A 21,172-nucleotide genomic window follows, 5' to 3' on the forward strand; every position below is an offset into this window, starting at 1 on the left:
AGATCCAGAACTTTTCCATCATCCCTAATAGAAATCCTTTACCCATTAAACAATAACTCCCTATTCCCCTCTCCCCCTACCCCCTGGTAACCCCTATTTTACCTTTTGTCTCTATACATTTTCCTATTCTAAGACCTAATATAAGTGGAATCATCCAATATTTGCCTTTTGTGTCTGGCTTATTTCACTTAGCATAATGTCCTCAAGGTTCGTACATGTTGTAGCATGTGTCAGAATTTCATTCCTTTTAATGGCTGAATGTATTCCATTGTACATATGTACCACATTTTATTTATCCATTCATCGGTTGATGGATAATTGGATTATTTTCACCTTTTAGCTATTGTGAATAATGCTGCTAGGAACACTGGTGTACAAGTATCTGAGTCCCTGCTTTCAAGTCTTTTGGGTACATACCCAGGTGTGGTATATACTGCTAATTCATATGGTAATTCTATGTTTAAATTTTTGAGAAACTGCTGAACTGTTTTCCAAAATGGCTATACCATTTTACATGGCTACCAGCAATGCAGAAGGGTTCCAATTTCTCTACATCCTCAGCAACACTAGTTATTTTCCATTTTAAAAATTATAGCTATCTTAGTGAGTATGAAGTGGTAGCTCATTATAGTTCTGATTTGCATTTCTCTAAGATGATGCAGAGCATCTTTTCATGTGTTTATTGGCCATTTGTATATCTTCGTTGGAGAAATATCTGTTCAAGTCCTTCCTTTGTCCATTTCTGAATTGAGTTATTTGGTTTTTTGTTGTTGAGTTGTATGATTCTGCTTTTTAAATCCCTAAGTTAGGTGCTGGAAATATAGCAATGGGTAAGACACAGACTCTGTCCTCAAGAAACTCACAAGCTAGTGGGAGAAGCAGACAATATTCTAATGCAGTGTGGTGAATCCAGTGATAATTGTAGGCTCAAGGTATTATGAGAGTTTCAAAGAGGGGTACACTAGTGGAGGTGGGAAGCAGACGTGGAAGTTTTCTTGGGCGATATGGTACTTAAACAGAGTCTCAAGGGATGCTAGCCAGGCCAAAAAGGGGTGGGGTGCACATTCAGGCAGAAAGGAAGTGACGAGCAATGGCTTGCAGGCATAGAACAGTAGGGGATGTGCTGGAAACGCCAAGCATTTACCTGCTGTTGAAGTGGCAAGTCCAATGTAGGCAGTGGCAAGAGATGAGGCTGGAGAGCTAGACAGGGACTGGTCATGCCGGATGTTGTAGGCTGTTGTAAGGTGTGTTTATGCTTTATCCTGAGAGCTATGGAGAGTCATTCAAGGGTTTTAAGCAGAGGAGTTATATAGTGAAACTTGTGTTTTGGATCAGACCTTTCCAATCTTTCTTCATATTACATCATGGTACACATAGCATGATGAGATTTGTATGGCATTCTGAGGTAGGTATACTTGCAGCTGCATGCTGCTGGAGATGACAGGACCAGACTTTAGCTGCCCCAGGTCCAACACAGCTGTCTCAAGAGCTAAGGTTGGGAAGGTGTTTTAGATAGATCATTCTGACAGTCATGTGAAGAACAGATTGGAGGAAAACAGCCGGAGGCAAGCTGTCAACCAGGTATAGTAGGGATAGAGAAAATAACTAGGAGATAGAACTGATGGGACTTGATAGATTAAAGATAGAGGGTGGGGGAGGAGGAGTCAAAAGTGATTCCCAGGTTTCTTGCTTGGACCATTGGGTGGAGGAGCAGCATATTTAAGAGGGAAGATTATGATTTTAAGGGCTGGATGTAAAGATTTGATTTACTTTGAGATGACTGGCTGGAGATGCCCAATAGATGGTCATCATGTTCTTATTGGCTCTACTGGCTGTGGAGAATTGAGCTGCAGAGACCAAGAATCCAGTTCAGTGTGGAAATTCTTATGGGAATGACTATACCAGAGATCCACCTTCTTTGAAAAGTTTCCCATCCCACAGCCTCAAGAAGGCAACCTTTTGTATGTGCCATGTGACTTCAAACTTTGTCCACAGCTGCAATGTTATAGGGATAAACATTTGACTCACCATTCAAATGATCTCTCATGAAAATCAGGCATTGGGGCCCCATGACTTAGTCAGTTTGGTGGGGAACCAAGCTTGAAGGTCAAATAGATCCATCATTCTCAAATTGCATCCCCAGATTATCAGAATCATTTGAGAACTTGTTAGAAATTCAAATTCTCATACCTCATCCCCTAGCTACTGAATCAGAGACTCTTGAATGGGTCCCAGTGATCTATGTTTTATAAACCTTCCTTCCGGTGCAGGCTATCATTGATAGAGACTCTTGGGATAAGACTGCCATTCTGAGAGTAACCCTGATGAATCACCCAAGTGCTGATAAGTAAGCAGAGGAAGCTGGTTTGCAGAGAGAAACAGGAGACTGAAGAGAGACAGACAGACAGACAGATAGACACACAGAGACAGAGGCAGAGAGACAAAGAGAGGAGAAACAAGCTATGTGATAACTTCCCGGTAACATGAGTCCCGGTTGTTCTTCCTGCAATTGGAATTTGTGAAGTTTCCCTGCATCACTGCATAAATCCCTTTTATTTGAATGGGGTTTTCTTCTTTACAGTAAAAATGCCCCAATTTCTTTGTCGATTATTTTTCCAAAAATATATTGTGCATTTACTGTGTGGCCACTGTACAAGACATCATAAAGGATAGCAAGGTCAACAAGGGGTATTGCCCTTGAGAGGCCCCATTTAATGTAGGGGGAACATAGATAATGTTAGAAGCCCTGTAGGGGAGGTGGCTGCTGAGATTTGAGATTACTTGGTAAGAACTAAATAAATACAGATCTTCCTTAACTTACGATGAGTTACATCCCCATAAACCCATTGGAAGATGAAGATATCATAAGTCGAAAATGCACTTAATACACCAAATTTACCAAACATTGAAGCTTAGCCTGGTCTACGGTAAACGTGTTCAGAACGCTTACATTAGCCTGCAGTTGGGCCAAATCATCTAATACAAAGCTTATTTTATAATAAAGTGTGGAATATCTCATGTAATTTCTTGAATATTGTGCTAAAGGTGAAAAACAGAACAGTCTTATGGGTCCAGAATGGTTGTGTTTTGGATGGTCACCCTCGTGATCACGTGGCTGACTGGCATTGTAAGATCAAAAAATCGAAAGTTGGGAACTATCTGTAGTAGCTGCATCTCAGTGGTATCTAGTAAGGCCAGAGGAGACTCCAAGGAAGAGGTGGTAGTTGATATATACCTTGAATGATGAGTGCAAAGAAGAGGAGGAAGAAGGGGGGAAGATGTTCCACATAGAGAGAAAAATAGCACAAAGATATGGGAACCGATGGGGTGCGTGTGGGAAACGGTGAGCGGTGTAAGGGCAAATTCAGATTAAAAATGAGATGCTTAATTCTCCTTGTTGAAAATAAGTGAGGAGATGTCTCCCATTTCTTTCCAAATTTCTTTCCCTGTCCCTTTCAAATGAATGTAAATCTCAATAATGGCTAAATAAGCCTCTGGATAGTCTCACAACTCCGGAATGTTTCCTCGAGGATCTGGGAGCCATCTCTTTGAAATGCAAACATCAAGGGAGATAGAGCCCCACCTTTCAGTTCCTGTGGGAGTTTAGGAGCCTAACTTCCCTGGGCACCTTGCTCCAATTTGCGAGACTATCTTTGATAAAGATATGATAAGTTTGTTTCTCCTACAGATAAAGTCAACACAGGCGGCCTCCCCAGTGGATGAGAAAGTTAGGACGAACTCTGAATGACCACAGGTGCCGTCAAGTCCTCTTAGTTGAGGACTAGTTATTGTTTATCCCGAAAACAAGTATGGAATGGGTTGTATCTGTTTGACTGCATAAGGGGGGTGAGATTCCTTTCTGTCTCTGCAATCACTTAGTGGGTTGCCTCTGACGTTCATCCCATTCCACTTTAATGTTTATTCAATAATAAAAATGTTTTCTTTCACGACTACCTTTGTGGAGAGGATTTGGGCGTTGGAAGATCTCATTTTTTCAATTTCCCCAACAGAGGTTTGGTTTGTCTGGAGTGTACAGGTTACAGAAGGCAGGGGAGAGATGAAACGAGAAGGTGAGCTTAAGGCCAGAGCACAAGTGTGCTGTGTGAGCAGGTCAGCGTTATTCCACAGGCAGGGAGGAGCTATGGGAGAATTTCAGTCAGGGAAATGATGTTCGACCTTAGAAAAATGACCCCGGCAGTAACGTACAGGGTGGGTTGGAAGGGAGAAGGGTCTAGTGTCATAGCACTGCATGTGGACACAATAATAATTGAAAAATACTAGTCAAGGGCTTTCTTAGTGTGTTACTACTCAAAGATTATTCTTGGACTGACCTTTCCCTAAGCCCCCTATGAATATCTGGATTTGTATATTTTATTTACCACAGGGACATTTCTCCAGGATGTGGGGAGTAGTGTCTTCAGGAACTAGACTATCTCTGATGATTTCCATCAGGTAAAGGGAGTTGCTTATTACAGTGGTCTCTGCCATTGGCTGGTGCTGAGTTTATGATAAACACTTGCTTGATATTCAGTGAGGTCCTGTACACCAGCCAAACTGAGGTGTGCCGGTTAGCTCAAATGCCTCATTTATTGGCAACCCCTGCTGGAAGACCCCAATAGTTACCATTGATTCATGTGAGTTCAGGCTTTCCTAGTATAACAACCCATAAATGACTTTCGTCACCTGGGACTTTGTAAACAGAAATTGAGAATCAAAACACTGTGAATGAACTACATACACATTTATTAAATAGTTAACAAAAGGCACATCAGTAACCACTGACTATATATATATATATATATATATATATATATATATAAAATTAACACAGATATGATTCTTAACTGCCAATTTCCTCAACAAAGAATTGTCCAACTCTTCAGGGCATGAAGGCTAAAGGCAAAGTCTCAGTCCCGACCTTATTATTCCCCACCCTCTTCTTGAGAACTGCGTTGATCTTCAGAGTTAACCATCATTTGCTGTAGCCATAATGTCTCTAGAAGCAGGCTGACTGCAGAGACGCCTCAGGTTCCTTGTGCATTCTCAGGTCCAGTTCACGAACAGGCTGTCTGCTTTAACAGGTGCTGTCGCTACTGCTTGCTGCTATTCATCCAGTTACTCTATGATTTTTCACCAATTTCTCTCTTTGCACTCGGACATGCATGCTGTGCACTGAATCACTTATGGGGTGAAACCTCCCTCTCTCTCATCAGGAAAATCTCTGGTTTTTCTTGCATCTGTCTGTTTTGCCCCGGGTGTCCTGCCTGCCTCTGCACTGCACTCTGTTTACGTGCAAAACACAAAAATGCTGGGCTGACCAGAACTTCCTTCTCATACCAATTTCTACATCCACTTTGGAATGGGGCATCTACTTGAAAGGACAGGAATCAAATCTCTGTTCCTCTCCCAAACCTCACCCCTCTGTCAGGGTGGCTGTCCTTCCTATCAGTGGAGCCCTTGGCTTTTGTTCCCCGGACTCCCACTGTCCTCCTGCTGAAGGGAGAAGTGCAAGTCCAGGCACTGAAAGGAAAAGCTGGGAGGGCTCAGTTAAATGGGCACTTCTAGTACAGGGAAGAGTCAAGTAAACAGTCAGAGTATGTTGGATATTAGCAAGTACAGGCATGAGGCTACTCCAGAAATGTGACCCTTTGTCAGGCCCATCACTCTGTTATGCTCTTTGCTACAGAGGTGGACCATGGGGTGGATTCAGGTCTGCGGAATTTGGGGATGCTCAGTATCAGGTCAGTATTTTAGGTTCATTATTGTATCAGAACTTTCCTGACAATAACAAAATGACAGGAGTCTTCCTTTTTTGACCTTCTTGATGTGGTGAATGACGGTACCACCCCTCCATGGGAATTTGGTTGCTGGTTAAACGCTGTGATTCAAGTGCCCAGATTTTTGCTTCAGTAAAGCATTTCTCCGTCATCTACGCATGTGGCCGTCTGATATTTGACCACTGGAGAGTCATGCCTTTTTAAATACAGGCACTCCCAGGAGGGGCCGTGCATTAAGCACTTCTGGTCTATAACACCTTAGTGTGATTTGTCTCTTAGCAGCTATGAGCTGCTCTCCATAGCCTGAGATGCCCACCAGGAAAGTTCTGAAGGAAAAAAATCCATTATGTATCTGGGGAAGCAGGCCTGATAAGTTGCTACCATGGGGCTTCTAGAAGGCCAGAGGCCCCCATGGGGGATGAGAAAAGGAGGGGCTTAAAAGGATGTTGGGAAAAGGCTGAAAAGTGTCAAGGTAAACTTGGTTGACATCTGGTTTTGCCCCTGGGTCAACTTTCTTCCGACCAATAGAAACTCCATTTTGATGACCATCACGAATGCCTGCCCTGAATTCTTCCTTCTATCATTCAGCAGCTTCAAAGAGAGGGACATTAGCTGAATTCTTTAGAGGCCAAAGACCTCTTGTAAATGTCTATATACTGAACTGGTTTTAGTGCTGGAATTATGAGAGTCAGTCACAGAAACGTATCAAACACATCAAAGGGCTCAAGGTTGGCTAATCAGGAGATGCCACAGTGGGAACCACACTTAGAAATAGTCAAGCAGGGCACGAGGGGCAAGGGAGCTAGTAGCTCTGTATGATTCAGCTGATATTGGACAAGGACCCAACCTCCTCCCTGGCCCTTTTTACTGTTCTAGACACGTGAATAATACTTTACTCTGTTACAACCTCTCATCCAAAGTCTCTTCACCTCACTTTTCTGTCAGCCTGACTACTGAACAGCAGCGATATGGAGAAGTTCCTGATTAGTGTTCTTAAGTATTTACAAATCTGACCGAATAAAGAATTACCAAGTTACATTTTGCTTTCTTTAAAGAACAAAACCAATTATCCGTTCATTCCTGTGCCATTTGTTGGAGAAAACCAATTTTAAGTGAGAGAAAACATTTTAATGGAAAAAGTCATGCATCCCGTTGTTATGAGACCATTGATGCCCCTCTTGAAAAGAATAAAATGAATGACACTGGTTTCATATGTTACACTCCACATGCAGGATAGAAATGAATAATAGGAAAATACAAACTAATAATAATAATGTATCGTAGAATATGCCTCAGAATTTCTGAAGCACAACAGAAACCAGTAAGCGTTATCACAAAATTTTTAGTGTTCTTTTGCTAAAATATAAGTGTGTCTTTCTTGCGTTAATGACTTCAAAATTATAGGAATAATACATCTAATACAGTGGATGTATTAGCTATATAATTCAAAATACTGAAGGTATATATTTAGTAATAAATTTATTCTATGTATGAAATATAGCACTGAACCAAATCAAATCTTGTATTAGAATTACTAAATATTAGCATTAATATACTAGAAGACAAACAGCTTTTAGGTGAACTCGTAATGTGTGAATATGGATTCATAAAAGACAAAACCAAGAAATTTATATATTTTATTGAAAGAACAAAAAATAAACAACATAGAAATAGCATACTAAAATGAATTGCATAATGCACACTTCTAAACACAAACAAGCAGTACAGCACTATAACTTGGAAAAAAAAAAAAAACCCCCACAAATCAAAGCATCTGCCCTACTGATAGCAGTTGAGGGAATGAGCTATTGCATTCTGGAGGCAAAATATTATGGGAACAGTTTATATTTATTAAATACAGTGATCATTATTTAAATCTGTAAGTGCTGCACAGGGCTAGTAATTTTCTTATTGATAAGTATTTTTAAATTGGCATTTTTCTGCCCAAAATATGTGCTTCCATTTTCTACATTATACTGGATTGTTCTTATACAAATGCATAAAATTAGCCCTTTAAAAGAGTATATCTTGGAGCATCTTTTTAAGAAAACTTATTTAAATTATTGTAATTTGGGGGCATGTCACAAATGGTTCATTTTCTAATAATTAAAGCAACAACAATAATAAAAGGAAACTTTTTTTGAAAAGGGCAATCCCAGAGTCCAGTGATATAATTAGTGGTCATGTAATTCTCTCAACTGCTAGACACAAAAGACACAGCAACAAATTAATTTGGTTTCCATCAGTAACAAACAGCATCTGTATACCGAAATAAAGCTTTGGAATCATGCAGTTCTATGACAGAAAAATGTTTTAGGTTGTGTGTTTGGGGAGAAAAGAGCACTGCTTAAAGTTGGGTTACTTTTAGGTCTTGTTACAGAGTTGGTTCTTTTTAAATTAAAGTAATAATGATATAGCTGTGACTTATTTCACAGTGATACTTTTTTTCCTTTTAGGTATGCTATAATTGAGGATGGGTTCTATTTAAAGATAAAATTCCTCTGGAATAGCCCTGCTTTGGAGTATTGATGGGTGGTTCTCTTTCAGGGAAGAACAAGTGGAGGGGCTGGAAACTGAATCAGTCAAACTAAATCCTTTCCTGGGCTTAATAATAGAGGTCCTTTCATTCTCTAATTTTACTTACTTAAACGACAGCACTGTGTTTAAGCTCCAAAGAGCGTGACATAGTGGCTGTCAGTACGCACCACATGCCATCAATTAACTGGTTATCTTTTGTGATGCTTCTAGGTTCATTCTTACTCTTTTATAGGTGATTCTGCCTGACTTAAAATCTTACTATATTTCGATTGACCTTATGAAAATATATTCGTGTGGCTTATAGTTTCACAAGGAAATGTCAACACAAGAACATGGGTTAAGTTGGGGAAATATGTTGGTGATAAGGTTAAAGTTGGAGTTCCTAACTACAGAAGGAATGAATGCTTACATTTTCTATCAATGGAAATGCCGGTCAGATGGTCAGGCTGTTAGCTGTAAGGCTGACTCTAAGTGGTTATGGGCTCAAGGCGGGGGGGTGGGGGGGAAAGGAAATTTCTAACCAACTGGCCCTGAGCTATTGGACAACTGTAAGGCTTGGATTGCTTTCTGGCTTTGGCTTATTATCCTGTCTCTGTAAGTGAGAACTATCAAAATGGGTAGCAATACTAATAACAACTCCCTCAATCCTAAGATGGGCTCCTTCTCCAGGGTAAGGACAACAGGCCTCAAGATGGGAAGGACTCAAAGCCCTCATGGTGATCTATCCTTAAACCTTTCTAACCTCGACCTTTTCTAGGTCTCATCGCCTGGAGGCAACAAAAAGATAAATGGTGATCTGTAGGTGATGTGGGAGCTGAAATTGGCAGAGATGATCTGATTGAAATATTCTTTTACAGCTCTGATGTACATAAGATCTCGGCTAGTTCTCTTCTGTTTCGTTAAAAGAGTAAGAGGCTGAAGTGGCACAGTGAAGCACTGTCTCATCTGGTAAAGGTAAGTCAGAAAACAGCCATTTATAAAATTGTGCCAGGAGCATTTTTTCCTTTGCTGAAGGGAATGAAATGCTCTGTGCTGGCCATACTTAACTGTTGAATTACATCTTTCAGTAGTTGCCAATTTGGTTTTGGCTTCTGGATCTTGAAGGGGAAATAGTGGCAAACGTTAACAATTTGTCACTTAAATACATATTAATTGATGTAACTGATATATCTCAATTGACCCTTTTCTGTGAAAGATGAAATCTAACTAGATCAGAATGGGAATATCCATCTTGCAATTTACAACTCCTTGCAACCATTGAAAAAAGAAGACCTCAGCCAGAAACCTGCTGCCGCGTGTGTGTGTGTGTGTGTGTGTGTGTGTGTGTGTGTGTTTTTACAGTGAGGATTAATTTAAAAGCAAACGATCTCTGCTAGCAATCTTGCTAAAAGCTGAAGTACCTTAACTTTTGTTTAGTGCTGTTAGCTGAAGTTGACCTGTTAACCTGTAACCAGTCTTGTCTTGTGACGAGCCCTAGCAAACTAGAAAGCCTCCACAACAGCAAAGCAACATCATGTTTTAGTTAAGTCTTGTAGCAAAAAAAAAAAAAAAAAAACCCTTCTTCTCAAAGCCTTAGAAATAACTCTCTCTTACTAACTTTTCCACTATTATCACAGACTTCTTATATTAAAAAAAAAATGCTCCAAGGATCGCTTTCATGAACTATGTACATAAGTGCAAAAAAGGTGTGTCTCACACGTTCGCACCCTAACTGAGACCATCAGTTAACTGCAGCATATGTCTCTTCAACACTGTTATGGGGTCATTCCACAGTATCTGTACGGATGGTTTCACAAAGATGAATTAATTTAATCTATGCTTTTGTCATTCTTTAACCCTCATTTGGATAGATTTGTAAAAGAGAATTTTTGTAGCTACAGCTATGCTACTTGAATAGAATGATTCTGAATAAGTAAGGTTATGGAAAGAGATCGGGGCATATTATAAATACGATTGTGTTTTGGAGTCTAAATACTGTGGAATAACCCTATCCACACAACAAATTCTATCAGCTCTAAAGCCTGATTCTAGAATCCGGATGTTGTAAACTTTTTGCTCAAAAAAGTCACACAAGGACACAAATTCAGTTTTCACGTGGGAATTTGGATTAAAAAGAAAAATCAACCATATCTATTTCTGAGCTTTGAGCTGTATCTGTCAAAAACCACACAGAGTTTACAAGTAAAATTTTCACGCACAAAGAAATGTCTAAAGGTAGCCATGTTGTAGGTTTGTTGCTAAAGCAACAACTAAATATAATTAGTTAAACATTATTATTTGTATATAAAGTTAAGTTTGTTCTGTAAGGAATAGTTATGAACTACACTCTATACCTTGTTGTTTTTCAGTGTCAGTTGAGGACCTATCTAGGCGGGTTGGATACCTGTAGTAAAATCTTAAAGCTTCTCTAACTCTCCTTCAAAATTAAATTCACTAGTTACTTAAAGATATGAAAAGGGAATAAAATAAAAACTTTAAAAGTTAATAAGAAAAATGAAAACATGGCACCAATTAGTGAGCTGGTGCCCAGAACCTCTATTTGTAATTATATTTACAGTTTGATTAGGCTGTCAACTAAACTTGCAAAAAAAAAAGTTGTCATACTCTTTTACATAGTGTTTATTCTATTGCCTTTGACAGGCACTGGTAAAATTAAAAATGAGGCCACTATCTATCTTCCTAAATCTATTCAACAGAATTGGGAAATCATATTTCCCTCAGTCACATTTCCCTTTTTCTATTTCAACGTGTGTGAAATGGAGAAGAGATCAAAGAAAGAAGATTCCAGTTTCAATTCGTTCTGTGCATCACAGCTTACCCTACAGACTGAAATAACTTGAAAATGTGTGGCTGCATTTTACCTAAGAGCATCCTCATGTACTCTCCAAAGGAGTGGAGGAAGGACCAAATAACGTTCCAAGTAGCACACAGGCCTTCCCTACATACTAGTTAATAAAATTTGATGTCAATGTTGTCCCTAAGCAGACATCACTGTGCTTACTTGTCGTGCCATGAAAAAGAGATTCATGTTGTAAAGACTAATCTTATTTGGTTCCTGCTGATGGTAAGGAGGAGGTACTTGCTTTGCCCCCATTGGAGAGCTGCTGAGCCGAGGCTGCCCATTAGTGAACACAGCCTAGTGGTGTCGGACAACACTTATGGCAAGATCAAAGTGCTTCAGCGTGTTCAGAAATGGATGGCGAAGATTGATGGAGTAGGGAGAGGATGGCTTTTCATGTCACGATTAACTACAAATTAAAGACTCTAATTTAGACAAATGCAATGAAATGCAACAGCTAGTTGAGGAATCATGCTCCAATTGCAAAAGCAAATACTGCATGGATTTTATGAATCCATTTAATTTAAATTGAATCTTAATCCTCTTTAAAAAATATACTTATGTTGTGGTCACATAGGGCTTTAAAAAATTTGACACTACTAAAACCCTCTTAAAAGAAAACCTTTAGATTATTTTCTCTGTATACATGGCCTGTTTTATCCAAGTTTCAGCACGCTTGCATATTTTTGCAAAAGGCTGAGAGGAATGGACAAAAACACTAATTTTGGATAAATAACAAGAGGCCCTTGTAAATTACAAAGCTTATAAAATGTTAACTAAGAATCACAAGTGATTAGAATTGTATATATACAATACGTCCAGTAAATTGTTGTTTAGAGTCACCGATTAGTTTTGTGACTTGTCTTTTTCACCAGAAATTTATAGTCTAATGACTTCTTTTCTTTTCTTGAATAAAGATCACTTGAATAAGTCATTGCACAACTAGTTAAAGAGTGCTATCTTAAAATTGCATTTTTGTCAAAATCCTTTCACCTCTGATCAAAACCTTAGTGCTTTGAGTTTTCTTTCTTTTAAATTCACTCACAAAGCAACTTTTAAAATGCCAACAATATCAAAAATTGTTGCACCAAAAATACCACTACCCTGAATCTCTCTCACTGAACCTCTTACTAAAAAATACGTCATTATTCATGTCTTCCAGTGCTTAAGGCAACATGCAAACAGCTGTACTCTAGGTTTACTGTCCATGTACATCTTTGTCAGAAGTTTAAAAAGTTAAGTGAGACAGTATGTTGTATCAAAATGTCAAATGACAAAAAAGTTCATTTCACACTGAAAATGTCTCTGTCGCTTTTAAGGAATACATCTAGAGTAGCTCAGGTGCATCCCTCCTGGATTCATGTGATCAAATCTGCCCTTCCTGAGAGGCACCAGCACAGGTTTTACAAAACTCAGTTCCAAATACAAGTAATTTCACAAAGGCATAGTCTACTTTCTTCTCTAGCAATGTTAAGATTTTGGGAAACAGAAATTAAGTGGTTCAAAGGACCAAAAGTTGAAAGTCAAGACACCTCTTGCTCTCTAACTCCAGACAATACTGTTTGTTTGTTAGCAGATGACAATGGCTCAATACAAGCAAGACCATTTAGAAATCACTGATGATCATGATTTGGATTGATAATTAAGATCAACAGGATATCAGCTACTGAGGAGTTAATTTTGCTCTTTTGTATTCTGAGCCAAAATGATCTGCTTTGGGATGGAGTCTCAAAGGTTCTGAAGCACAAACAATGTGAAAAAGGCGAACAACCAGGAGTCAGGAGATATTTCTGGGTCCAGCTGCTACCAAGTAGTTAGGCAGCCCTGGGCGAATCACATGCCCTGGCTGTGAAAAGGTTTTGCCAGTTCCACTGTTCTGTGATTCAAACACTACTAGCCGGCTTAAGGTATCCTAAATCAGATTTTCCCTTTGCTTGTCATTTTCATGAAGGAGAAAAATAAACTTGGTATATACATCAAATTTGATGATTTTATACTTTCCAGTGAGAGAACACATATTTAGTAGAAAATATTAAATCTATCTAAATCAATGCAAACTATCGTGTGGTTCTACCAGTGATTAATAATAGTAACTTTAATTACTGAGTAGGGTGGAAGAAGTGTGTGACATGCCATAGGAATTAACTACTATTTTACTTGGTTATACCATTATTTCAAAAGTATTAGTAACGTGAATTCAGGTCAGCTCTGTGGAGTGTAGCCACTCTGTCTCATCCAAAGGGTGTTACAGACCTCTCTATTCGTCTCTATTATAGTTTTCAAAACATATAAAAACAAAGAAATCCAAACAAACAAAAAAGAGGCTTGATTATGATATGAGAGATTCTGCTGTTAATCAAGTTTGGGAAGGGCAACACTTAACATATTATATCACAGGCACTTGCTCCTTCACTGAAATGTTTAACAAAACTAGAAACTCAGCTGAACTGAGGCTAAAGACAACTGTGGACATCCTTCTTAGAACTTTTAAATAAATCGAAGAGTAATTTCAAATGGCTCCCTACCTCCCTCCCCAGTCCCGCCATTTCTCCAAATCTATACTCAGACTCCAGCTGTGATGAACAGAAGAGACTGTCCATTTGGGGAGGAAAGGCCTCACTTGGAACCAATTCTCCTTCACCCTGACTGACTTTTCCAGACTGCATCTTACTTATTATTCAAAGAGTAGGCTAAAGAGCCTGAGCCATTTGCATTCAGAAAGTGGCACCTGTATCAAAGGTTACACTGCAATGGTTTTTACACACTTTCCTCCAATACGTAAAAGCTAGCTCCAAGCCCCGCTCTCTCTGCTTAATTTATAACCTGTCATTAGAATACCTTTAAGCTCCCAAGAACCAATTTTTCAGCTGAAAATGACAAATGGCTCAGTTTTAGACACTCAACCTAGAAGACAGGATCCTTGAGCCACAAAAAATGTAATGGGCACTTTACATAATTTTTAGTATATATGCTGAGAAATTAAAGGTAAAGTCTAGTTTTTCAATCTACTTAAGGAGTGAAATTCGGGTTAATGTTTTAAGAAGTTCCCTGTTATTTTCAGGTAATTATTTCTCTCTCACAAAAAAATCCAGTAACGTGACTGTACTATGCAAGGTTAGATCTACAGGTACAAATTATACACATGTATGTTTATGAACAGGTTTCGGACACACTCAAAAGTGAGGCCTTTTAAACGTCTGCCTCGAGAAACCTACAGAAGTATTCTAAAGAGAGAGAGAGAGCATATCAACACTAACCTGTCATGTTTTTCAAGCACATGTGTTTCTGTTTCCCATTAATAACATTTTAGTTAAAATCAAACACCACACATTACAGCAAAACACTATAGTATGTAAAAACCTAACACAACACACCACAATACAATACAATACAATAATGGGGAAAATGGTATTGGATATATTTGTTACATTCTGAATCAAACCAATAGACTACTGTGTAAACAAAACGGTAAGGTAACACTTCAAAACAGACCGAACATTTATCCACCAAGAATGCACAATAAGCCAGCAGTCCACTGTAGAGATTCACTCAGCATAATGGTTATTGGAAAATCACAAAGAATAGTGTGATAAATTACAAAATGTTATGGTGTTCTACCTAATAATTCAAATAAGATAGATAGATGGTAGTTGTTAGTTTTCTGTTGGTGTTTTAACATCTCCATTGATTGTTTGATGCTTTGGTTTTTATTCGAATTTGTTGGTTGGTATGTTTGTTTTGTTTAATATATTGACTGCACCATGCTTACTGTTGTGTTGGTAGAAGAGGACATACGTGAATATATATAGAAAGGCCATATGGAGGTTCTCACGGAGAGATTCTGATACTCCGTAACTCTGTTGTTCAGAATTTCAACTGAAATGGAAGAAAAAAAAAGAGTGAGAAATATTGGAGGGTTATTGAAGTAGGGTCAGGATACTTGGTTCTTGTTCCAGTTCTGTGTGTGAACCATATGCCAAGATATTCCCCACTCTGAATGTATGAAAATTGAGCTGTTGGAAATGCTCACTAAGGAGTCACATAGCATGACAGTCTGATAGTCTGTGGTTCTCACTGAGTGACAGTGTGGACAGTTGCCCTAAGTTAACAGAGATGCACTCCGTCGTTTAAGGCACTGTCTACACCATGAACATCCACCCATCCATCCACTTCCTCCAACAAGCACATATTGACAAAACATACTGGATTCCATTTTGAAATATGCAAATATTAAACAAACTTTAAACTTTTTATCTGTATGTTTTGGAGCCGTGCAGGAATAGCCTAAGTGCGAATTCTGGGTATACAGTATTTTACAAAATTACATTTTTGCACTCTGGAGAAATTTTCAACATCTGTTACATATTGCAATGATTATGATGTGCCCAATACCTCTACATTTTCTAATGGAATCAAGTAAAAAAGAATCACTATTCCCAAACATGTTCTGTTGGAAAGTTAACTATACTTGACCACTTTTGTTTACCTTGATGTGAAGCAGCCCATGAGAATCAGGCAAGTGTTTACAAAGCCTATTAGTCTCATGTTCGGTGCTATTCCCAAGTTGCCACTATCCCAAATGATACCCCTGAAAACTATTACAATATACAGCTACTTCAGTTATTCCGTGTACTCAAAGATGTCTTTTTTTAAAACACTCCTTATGATTGAAGGGACCTGTTATCTAATGTACAGTTATCTATATGCTCTGTCCAGAACAGTTAGTCTTCTGGGCCTGTGTGTCCTGAGCAGGAGAGAAATGCTAGCCAGGTTCTGGGGAACTAATCCATCAAGAGAACAGAACCGTTGCCTTCTTCAACCAGGTGAAACACTGCCGGTGTGAGAACTTCAAGCTTTCAATGACTAATGGATGCAACTCAGAATCAGTGTATTTGTTTAATAACAACTCCCTATAATTATTAATTAAGATGCCTCAGAGTCTTGAGTGACTTTAAAAGTCACACGCTCCAAGTGAACAATTGCTCAAATTAAGTGTGTTGCTATCACAGGCTCTGGACCAGGCAAAGGAAATCAAAGGTGAAGGGGGAAAAATCTGAAAACAACAACAAAAATTACCAAAAAAAAAAGGTGCCATGATGTGAATGAAAATAATGATTAAATTACTAAATTATGTCACTCAAAATTGAAAACAGCTGGAGCAATTCTGCTAGACTTACATGGGAAGCAACATAAAGTGGCAGAATGTGAAAGCGCTATTTAATGTCTTTAGCAAAAGCATACTGCCTACTGTCTTTAAGATAACCATCTTACTCAAATTGTGACAAAATTACTTTGCTTTATTTCAATTAAAACAAAGCTAGAAAAACGTTAAAAGATTAAAATTCAAAATCGATCTGTGCCTTTGGCTAACCAATCATACCCCTTTAATAATGGGAAAACATCTGGGAATTTGTAAGCTCATTGGGAAAATACAATAATACCAGCTGTCATTTTCATATTGAAAAATCACATATTTGCTGTCCATATTTCATTTTGGAAAATTTAGAATGCTTAAATCAAGCTCTAAGTTATAAGCAATGCCTAGTAATGAAAATATTTACCAAAGTCTTTAGCAAATGCAACTGTGTAGATAAAAGATATAACCTACAAATATTATATTAATACTTAAAGAGACTTACTGTTCTACTGGTAACTTCTACATCTGTGAAAGAAACATGCTGCTATTCAGTTCATCTACTGATAATGGGGGTATCTATAGTAGTAAAAAAGATTTTAGATTAAAATAGTTTCTTGAGAGAATTCCATTTATTTTGTTCACTGCTTGGACATGGTAATCAATAACCGTAACCAATTTCACAGAAAAATTTAGACATACTAACCATATCCAATAATAGTTAATTTTGCAAAAAGCACAGGTTAGAATGTGGTTTGTTTCCCCAATGGATTAATGCTCTGTGTCCTAAATGTTTATCATACTTGTAATTGAAACAGCAGTGGAACTTGCAGTCTTTAAGCGTGGTTACCACTTTAATAAGGCAAAATGGCCATAATGTTACACAATAATTATTGTAAGCATCTCCTTATAATTTCAAGACTCACCCCAAATTCATAATTTGCCTTGTGACTCTGCCTGTAAAAACCTCAAGCAAATGAAAATTAAAACAACACAAGCACATCTAATGTCGGTATGAGAAGGAATTTCTGATGTAATCACTGGGTAATGATAAGCATATCTGTGCCTTGGAAAGAAACGTGTTTTCTTTCTTTCCAGTAGATCTAAAGGTAAAGGTGATGATAGTACTAAGTGAAAGTTCAAACGCAATAACCAAAAATGGTAGTAAACTAAAATAAACTCTCCTCTCAACCAATGAAGAAACATTTAAAAAATATTTAGTATATACCTTTGAGGATTGGTGTGGTAGCAACAACTGTATATATAAGATGTCAAGAGTGACATCTGTAACCAATTAAAAAAAGAGAACACTCTGCTGATTCATCTCAGGATGAGCAGCAAAGCAGGAACATCCCTCTAGAACATACACAGAAAGAAAAATTCTAAACGTAACAACGGCTAAAGAAACACATAAGAATAGGGACTAATGTCTCTCACCAATCCCAAAAGCATATACTGTGCCTTACCAACACACCGTAGTTAGCTAGGTCTGAACAGGTGAAATAAATGGCCAAACCTGATTGCTTGCAGCTGTTGCAGCGAAGGGAACGCTGGTGGCAGATGGTGTTGCTGCAGACACAGTGGTAGGTGTAGCACCGTGCATCATGGGCACTTTCAGTAGGAAATCATGGAAGCAACACACGAGGGGGTGGAGCATTTACGTAACCGTGACATAAACGATGGAATGGGGCGTGGCAGGTATCACAGCAACAAGCCACGTAACATCATCATGATGGATACACCAGGGTGCAACATGCAATCACAGTCAGTGCAAAGCAACACAGCATGGAAGGGGGAAATATTTAAAAAGAGAAAAGGGGAAAGCCAATTATAGTTACCATTAAGGAAAATGGAATCATTCTCAACATTTAGTTAGTTTTTGAGCAGAATCACACTGTAGTTGACTTCAGGGGCCAAATTTTCAGAAGGGGTTGCAATGGGTACCTATGACAAATCTGAGTGTACCAAGGCTATCTCTGTGGACAGCTAGTCAAGCAGAAATCGCTACGAACAGCTAGTCAAGCAGAAAAGTAACTGGGCCGTGCATTCAAAACGGGAGTAGGGAACTGCGAATCGGTGTTTGGGTTCGCTAACTCATGACAGACATGAGTGCTGTCACTGGATTTGCAGGTGCAAAGGGACGGTTATCTATATATATACTTACCTGATCTGTATACAAAAAGATCGTAGTTTGCTTGGTGGGTATGTGGTAGGGGAGCAGATAAAGAATACAGCGGACTTATGCACGCAGGTTTTTCAGCACACCTCTGGCAAACCCCTTGGAAACTTAGGCTACTTATGAAACAACGTAGGCCACTGATTTATTGTTTCATAAATAGCCGACATTTCCAAGGGGTACTTCACAGTAAATATCCGACAAAATCTTGTCTTCACTGCAATATTACAGCAACGATGACTAGCAGCTGCAACATCTCTTTCAGGCTGATTTCTCTTTGCCTTTTCTAGTTTCTATGTCATTTTGAAAGCTTCTGGGATGCTTTCCTTATTTCTAGCTCATTTTGGATAGCAAGCCAAGGAATTAATGTGTGAATGGCACGTGTGCATATGTAATAATTTGCATCTATAATATATCGACTGAATTCAGATTTTCTGGAAGTCTGCAGAGAAAGTGAATGGCCTGGACAGAGGAAAATCAACACATGCAATGTCACAGAAACCACAAGTGTACCCCAAATGGTGATTAACAGAAACTCTGTAGTTATCTCTCATGCTCATCTCTAGTTATCCATTACCTATCAACATCCCTTATTGTAGCACATGCCAATTCTAAAAACACTCTTGTTTTCCCTTTGGGGGCACAACAACTGTGCAGGAAGCAGCACCACTGAAGCATGCAGTTTGCATTCCTACACTGAGCTCTTAGGTGAAAGGACGAGGGAGCAGAGTCACAAAATGGGAAGACGGAGACACACTTCACGAACTTGCAGAAGTATGTTCTTCTAATCATATGCATATGATGCTTCTGTTAGTAGTTGTCATTTTGACTTTTTTGTTTTATCTTGATAAACCTGTTAGTCCCTTTTGGGCTCTGCATCCACTTTGGTTGACCAATGGGATGGAGGTCAAGCTGCTGCGAACTCTCAAAAAGGATAAAAGGAACCGGATTGATATGAGATGGTGGGGTGAGGTGGGATAATTCCTCCCTGTATGGAACAGAGCTATTTTCTCCTGGTCTGTTCCTGGTGCCCATGGAGCCTATAGGAGCTGTGAACTCCCTAGGAGTTCTGAGAGGGAAACAAGTCACTTTTCTTGTCTTCTTCAGTGTTAGTGACGTACAAAATGGTTTCGAGATGGCTACCATATTGGATAGGTGGCTAATTAAAGGATCTGTGTGCAACTGGTTATTAGAAATCACATACCCCCAAAGAGTCATTTTGAAATGATTCTCTAGTGCCTGGTTTCCGTGCAGATGGCACTTCATCCTAGAACACTATAGAAATCATCACAAAACACTACAGAATGCTCTAGCTTTGCTTTTTTGCAACATCTGAGTATTGAATGATTTTGATCTTATGGATAACTTATTTTTTGGAGGAATTGTTGTGTTGTACTTTACAAATTATACATTTAAAATATTTTAAATACTTTACAATTTCTTAGTAACAGATGTAAAGCTAAGAATAAAACTGCCCATTCTGGCTAGATAAGGAAATGTTTCAAAATATTTCAGCTACTATTTTTAGGGTGAAAATACAGAAATGGCAGGGTCGGTATTTGACCACAGTGGCAACCAACTGTGAGAGTGTAGGACTGTTGTGATTCCACAAAGACATGTAACAGACAGCGCCATATCAAACCTTCAATACTCAGAAAATGTCCAGCCACATCATCCAGTTGCTTGTCTCTTTCACAGTCACAACAGAAAAACACTTTTTTTCAGACTGTAAAAAGTTGAGAATTTTTGTACAAAACCTACCAATACTTGAAGCAGGTACCATGCACAGTATTGGCCCTGTACACCATGCAGAAAAGCGTGAAAAGTAAAGAAAAGGGATATTTCATTATTAAAGCTTTACTGATAGAAATAATTTCTAACTAGAAAGATATTCTTAGCAGTATTAATGAACCAGCACATGCATATACAGTAATCTCCCATGCTCACAATTACAGCTTAAGATCCCAAACCCAAGGTAATCAAAGTAATTCTTGGATTCTTAGGTATAAAAATGAACATTAATTTTTCTTTAAAGGCGTTAGCTCACTTAAATTACATATTTATTCTGGACGAATACATCCTAAGGGATTTTTATTATGAAAGGGAGAATTTTAATTTATTATACACACAACTTTCAAAATATGCACCAGGATCTGGCAGCTGGTGCCAATAAGTTCTACTTAGGGCACTAATCTATTATCATTGCTTTCTCCACCTCGCAACCAAGGACTTGACTGTGAACATATGGCAAACAGGCTTTTCATCAAGAGGGGGCTCTCAGCCTGACAAGTTTTTCTTCTGCTATTAATTAAGGGGAAAGGGATTCTTCTGACGTTTTTGCTTGTAAATCTAGATTTTAAATTAGCCAAATCCAGCCCAACAAGTCTAAAAATTGTGTTTTTAAATGATATCATGAAGAACTATTGTGGTTAGTTAACTAGACAAAAGACTGGATTTTTATGGCTTCTTTCAAAATTAATTAACTGATTAATGTATCAGTTAACCAATGGGTTTCTTCAAGTCCAGGCATACAATATACTATGTGCTTAGTATGTTTATAATTAACAAGGTTTCTAAATTAATTTTTAAAGCATGTAACTTTCATTTAACAGTTTCCAAACTGGGGCATTTATGATTCTGACAGAAAAAAAAAAAATCTACCGTACTCCCGGGGGTTAGTATTTTCAACTTATTCCTAAGAGACTATA

The 21,172-nt window shown here is 38.4% G+C and overlaps 1 protein-coding gene across 4 annotated transcripts in view; it reads right to left on the bottom strand.

Moving 5' to 3' along the window:
* Positions 1–12,079: 12,079 nt before the first annotated feature.
* The window catches only part of MBNL3 (muscleblind like splicing regulator 3), a 57,672-nt gene continuing 48,579 nt past the window's right edge, over positions 12,080–21,172 (bottom strand). For 2 of the 4 annotated variants that reach the window (XM_068533412.1, XM_068533414.1), the window contains exons 6-8: positions 17,805–17,899; positions 16,794–16,867; positions 12,080–15,030 (exon numbers count right to left, since the gene is read on the bottom strand). In XM_068533412.1, the coding sequence (XP_068389513.1) occupies positions 16,811–16,867; positions 17,805–17,899 (152 nt within the window). In that variant the 3' untranslated portion in view covers positions 12,080–15,030; positions 16,794–16,810. The remainder of the gene's footprint in view (positions 15,031–16,793; positions 16,868–17,804; positions 17,900–21,172) is intronic. The other 2 variants (XR_011072273.1, XM_068533413.1) reach the window with 2 other exon arrangements.

Source organism: Eschrichtius robustus, chromosome X (assembly GCF_028021215.1).
Source record: "Eschrichtius robustus isolate mEscRob2 chromosome X, mEscRob2.pri, whole genome shotgun sequence".
NCBI classification, from domain to species: Eukaryota; Metazoa; Chordata; class Mammalia; order Artiodactyla; family Eschrichtiidae; genus Eschrichtius; species Eschrichtius robustus.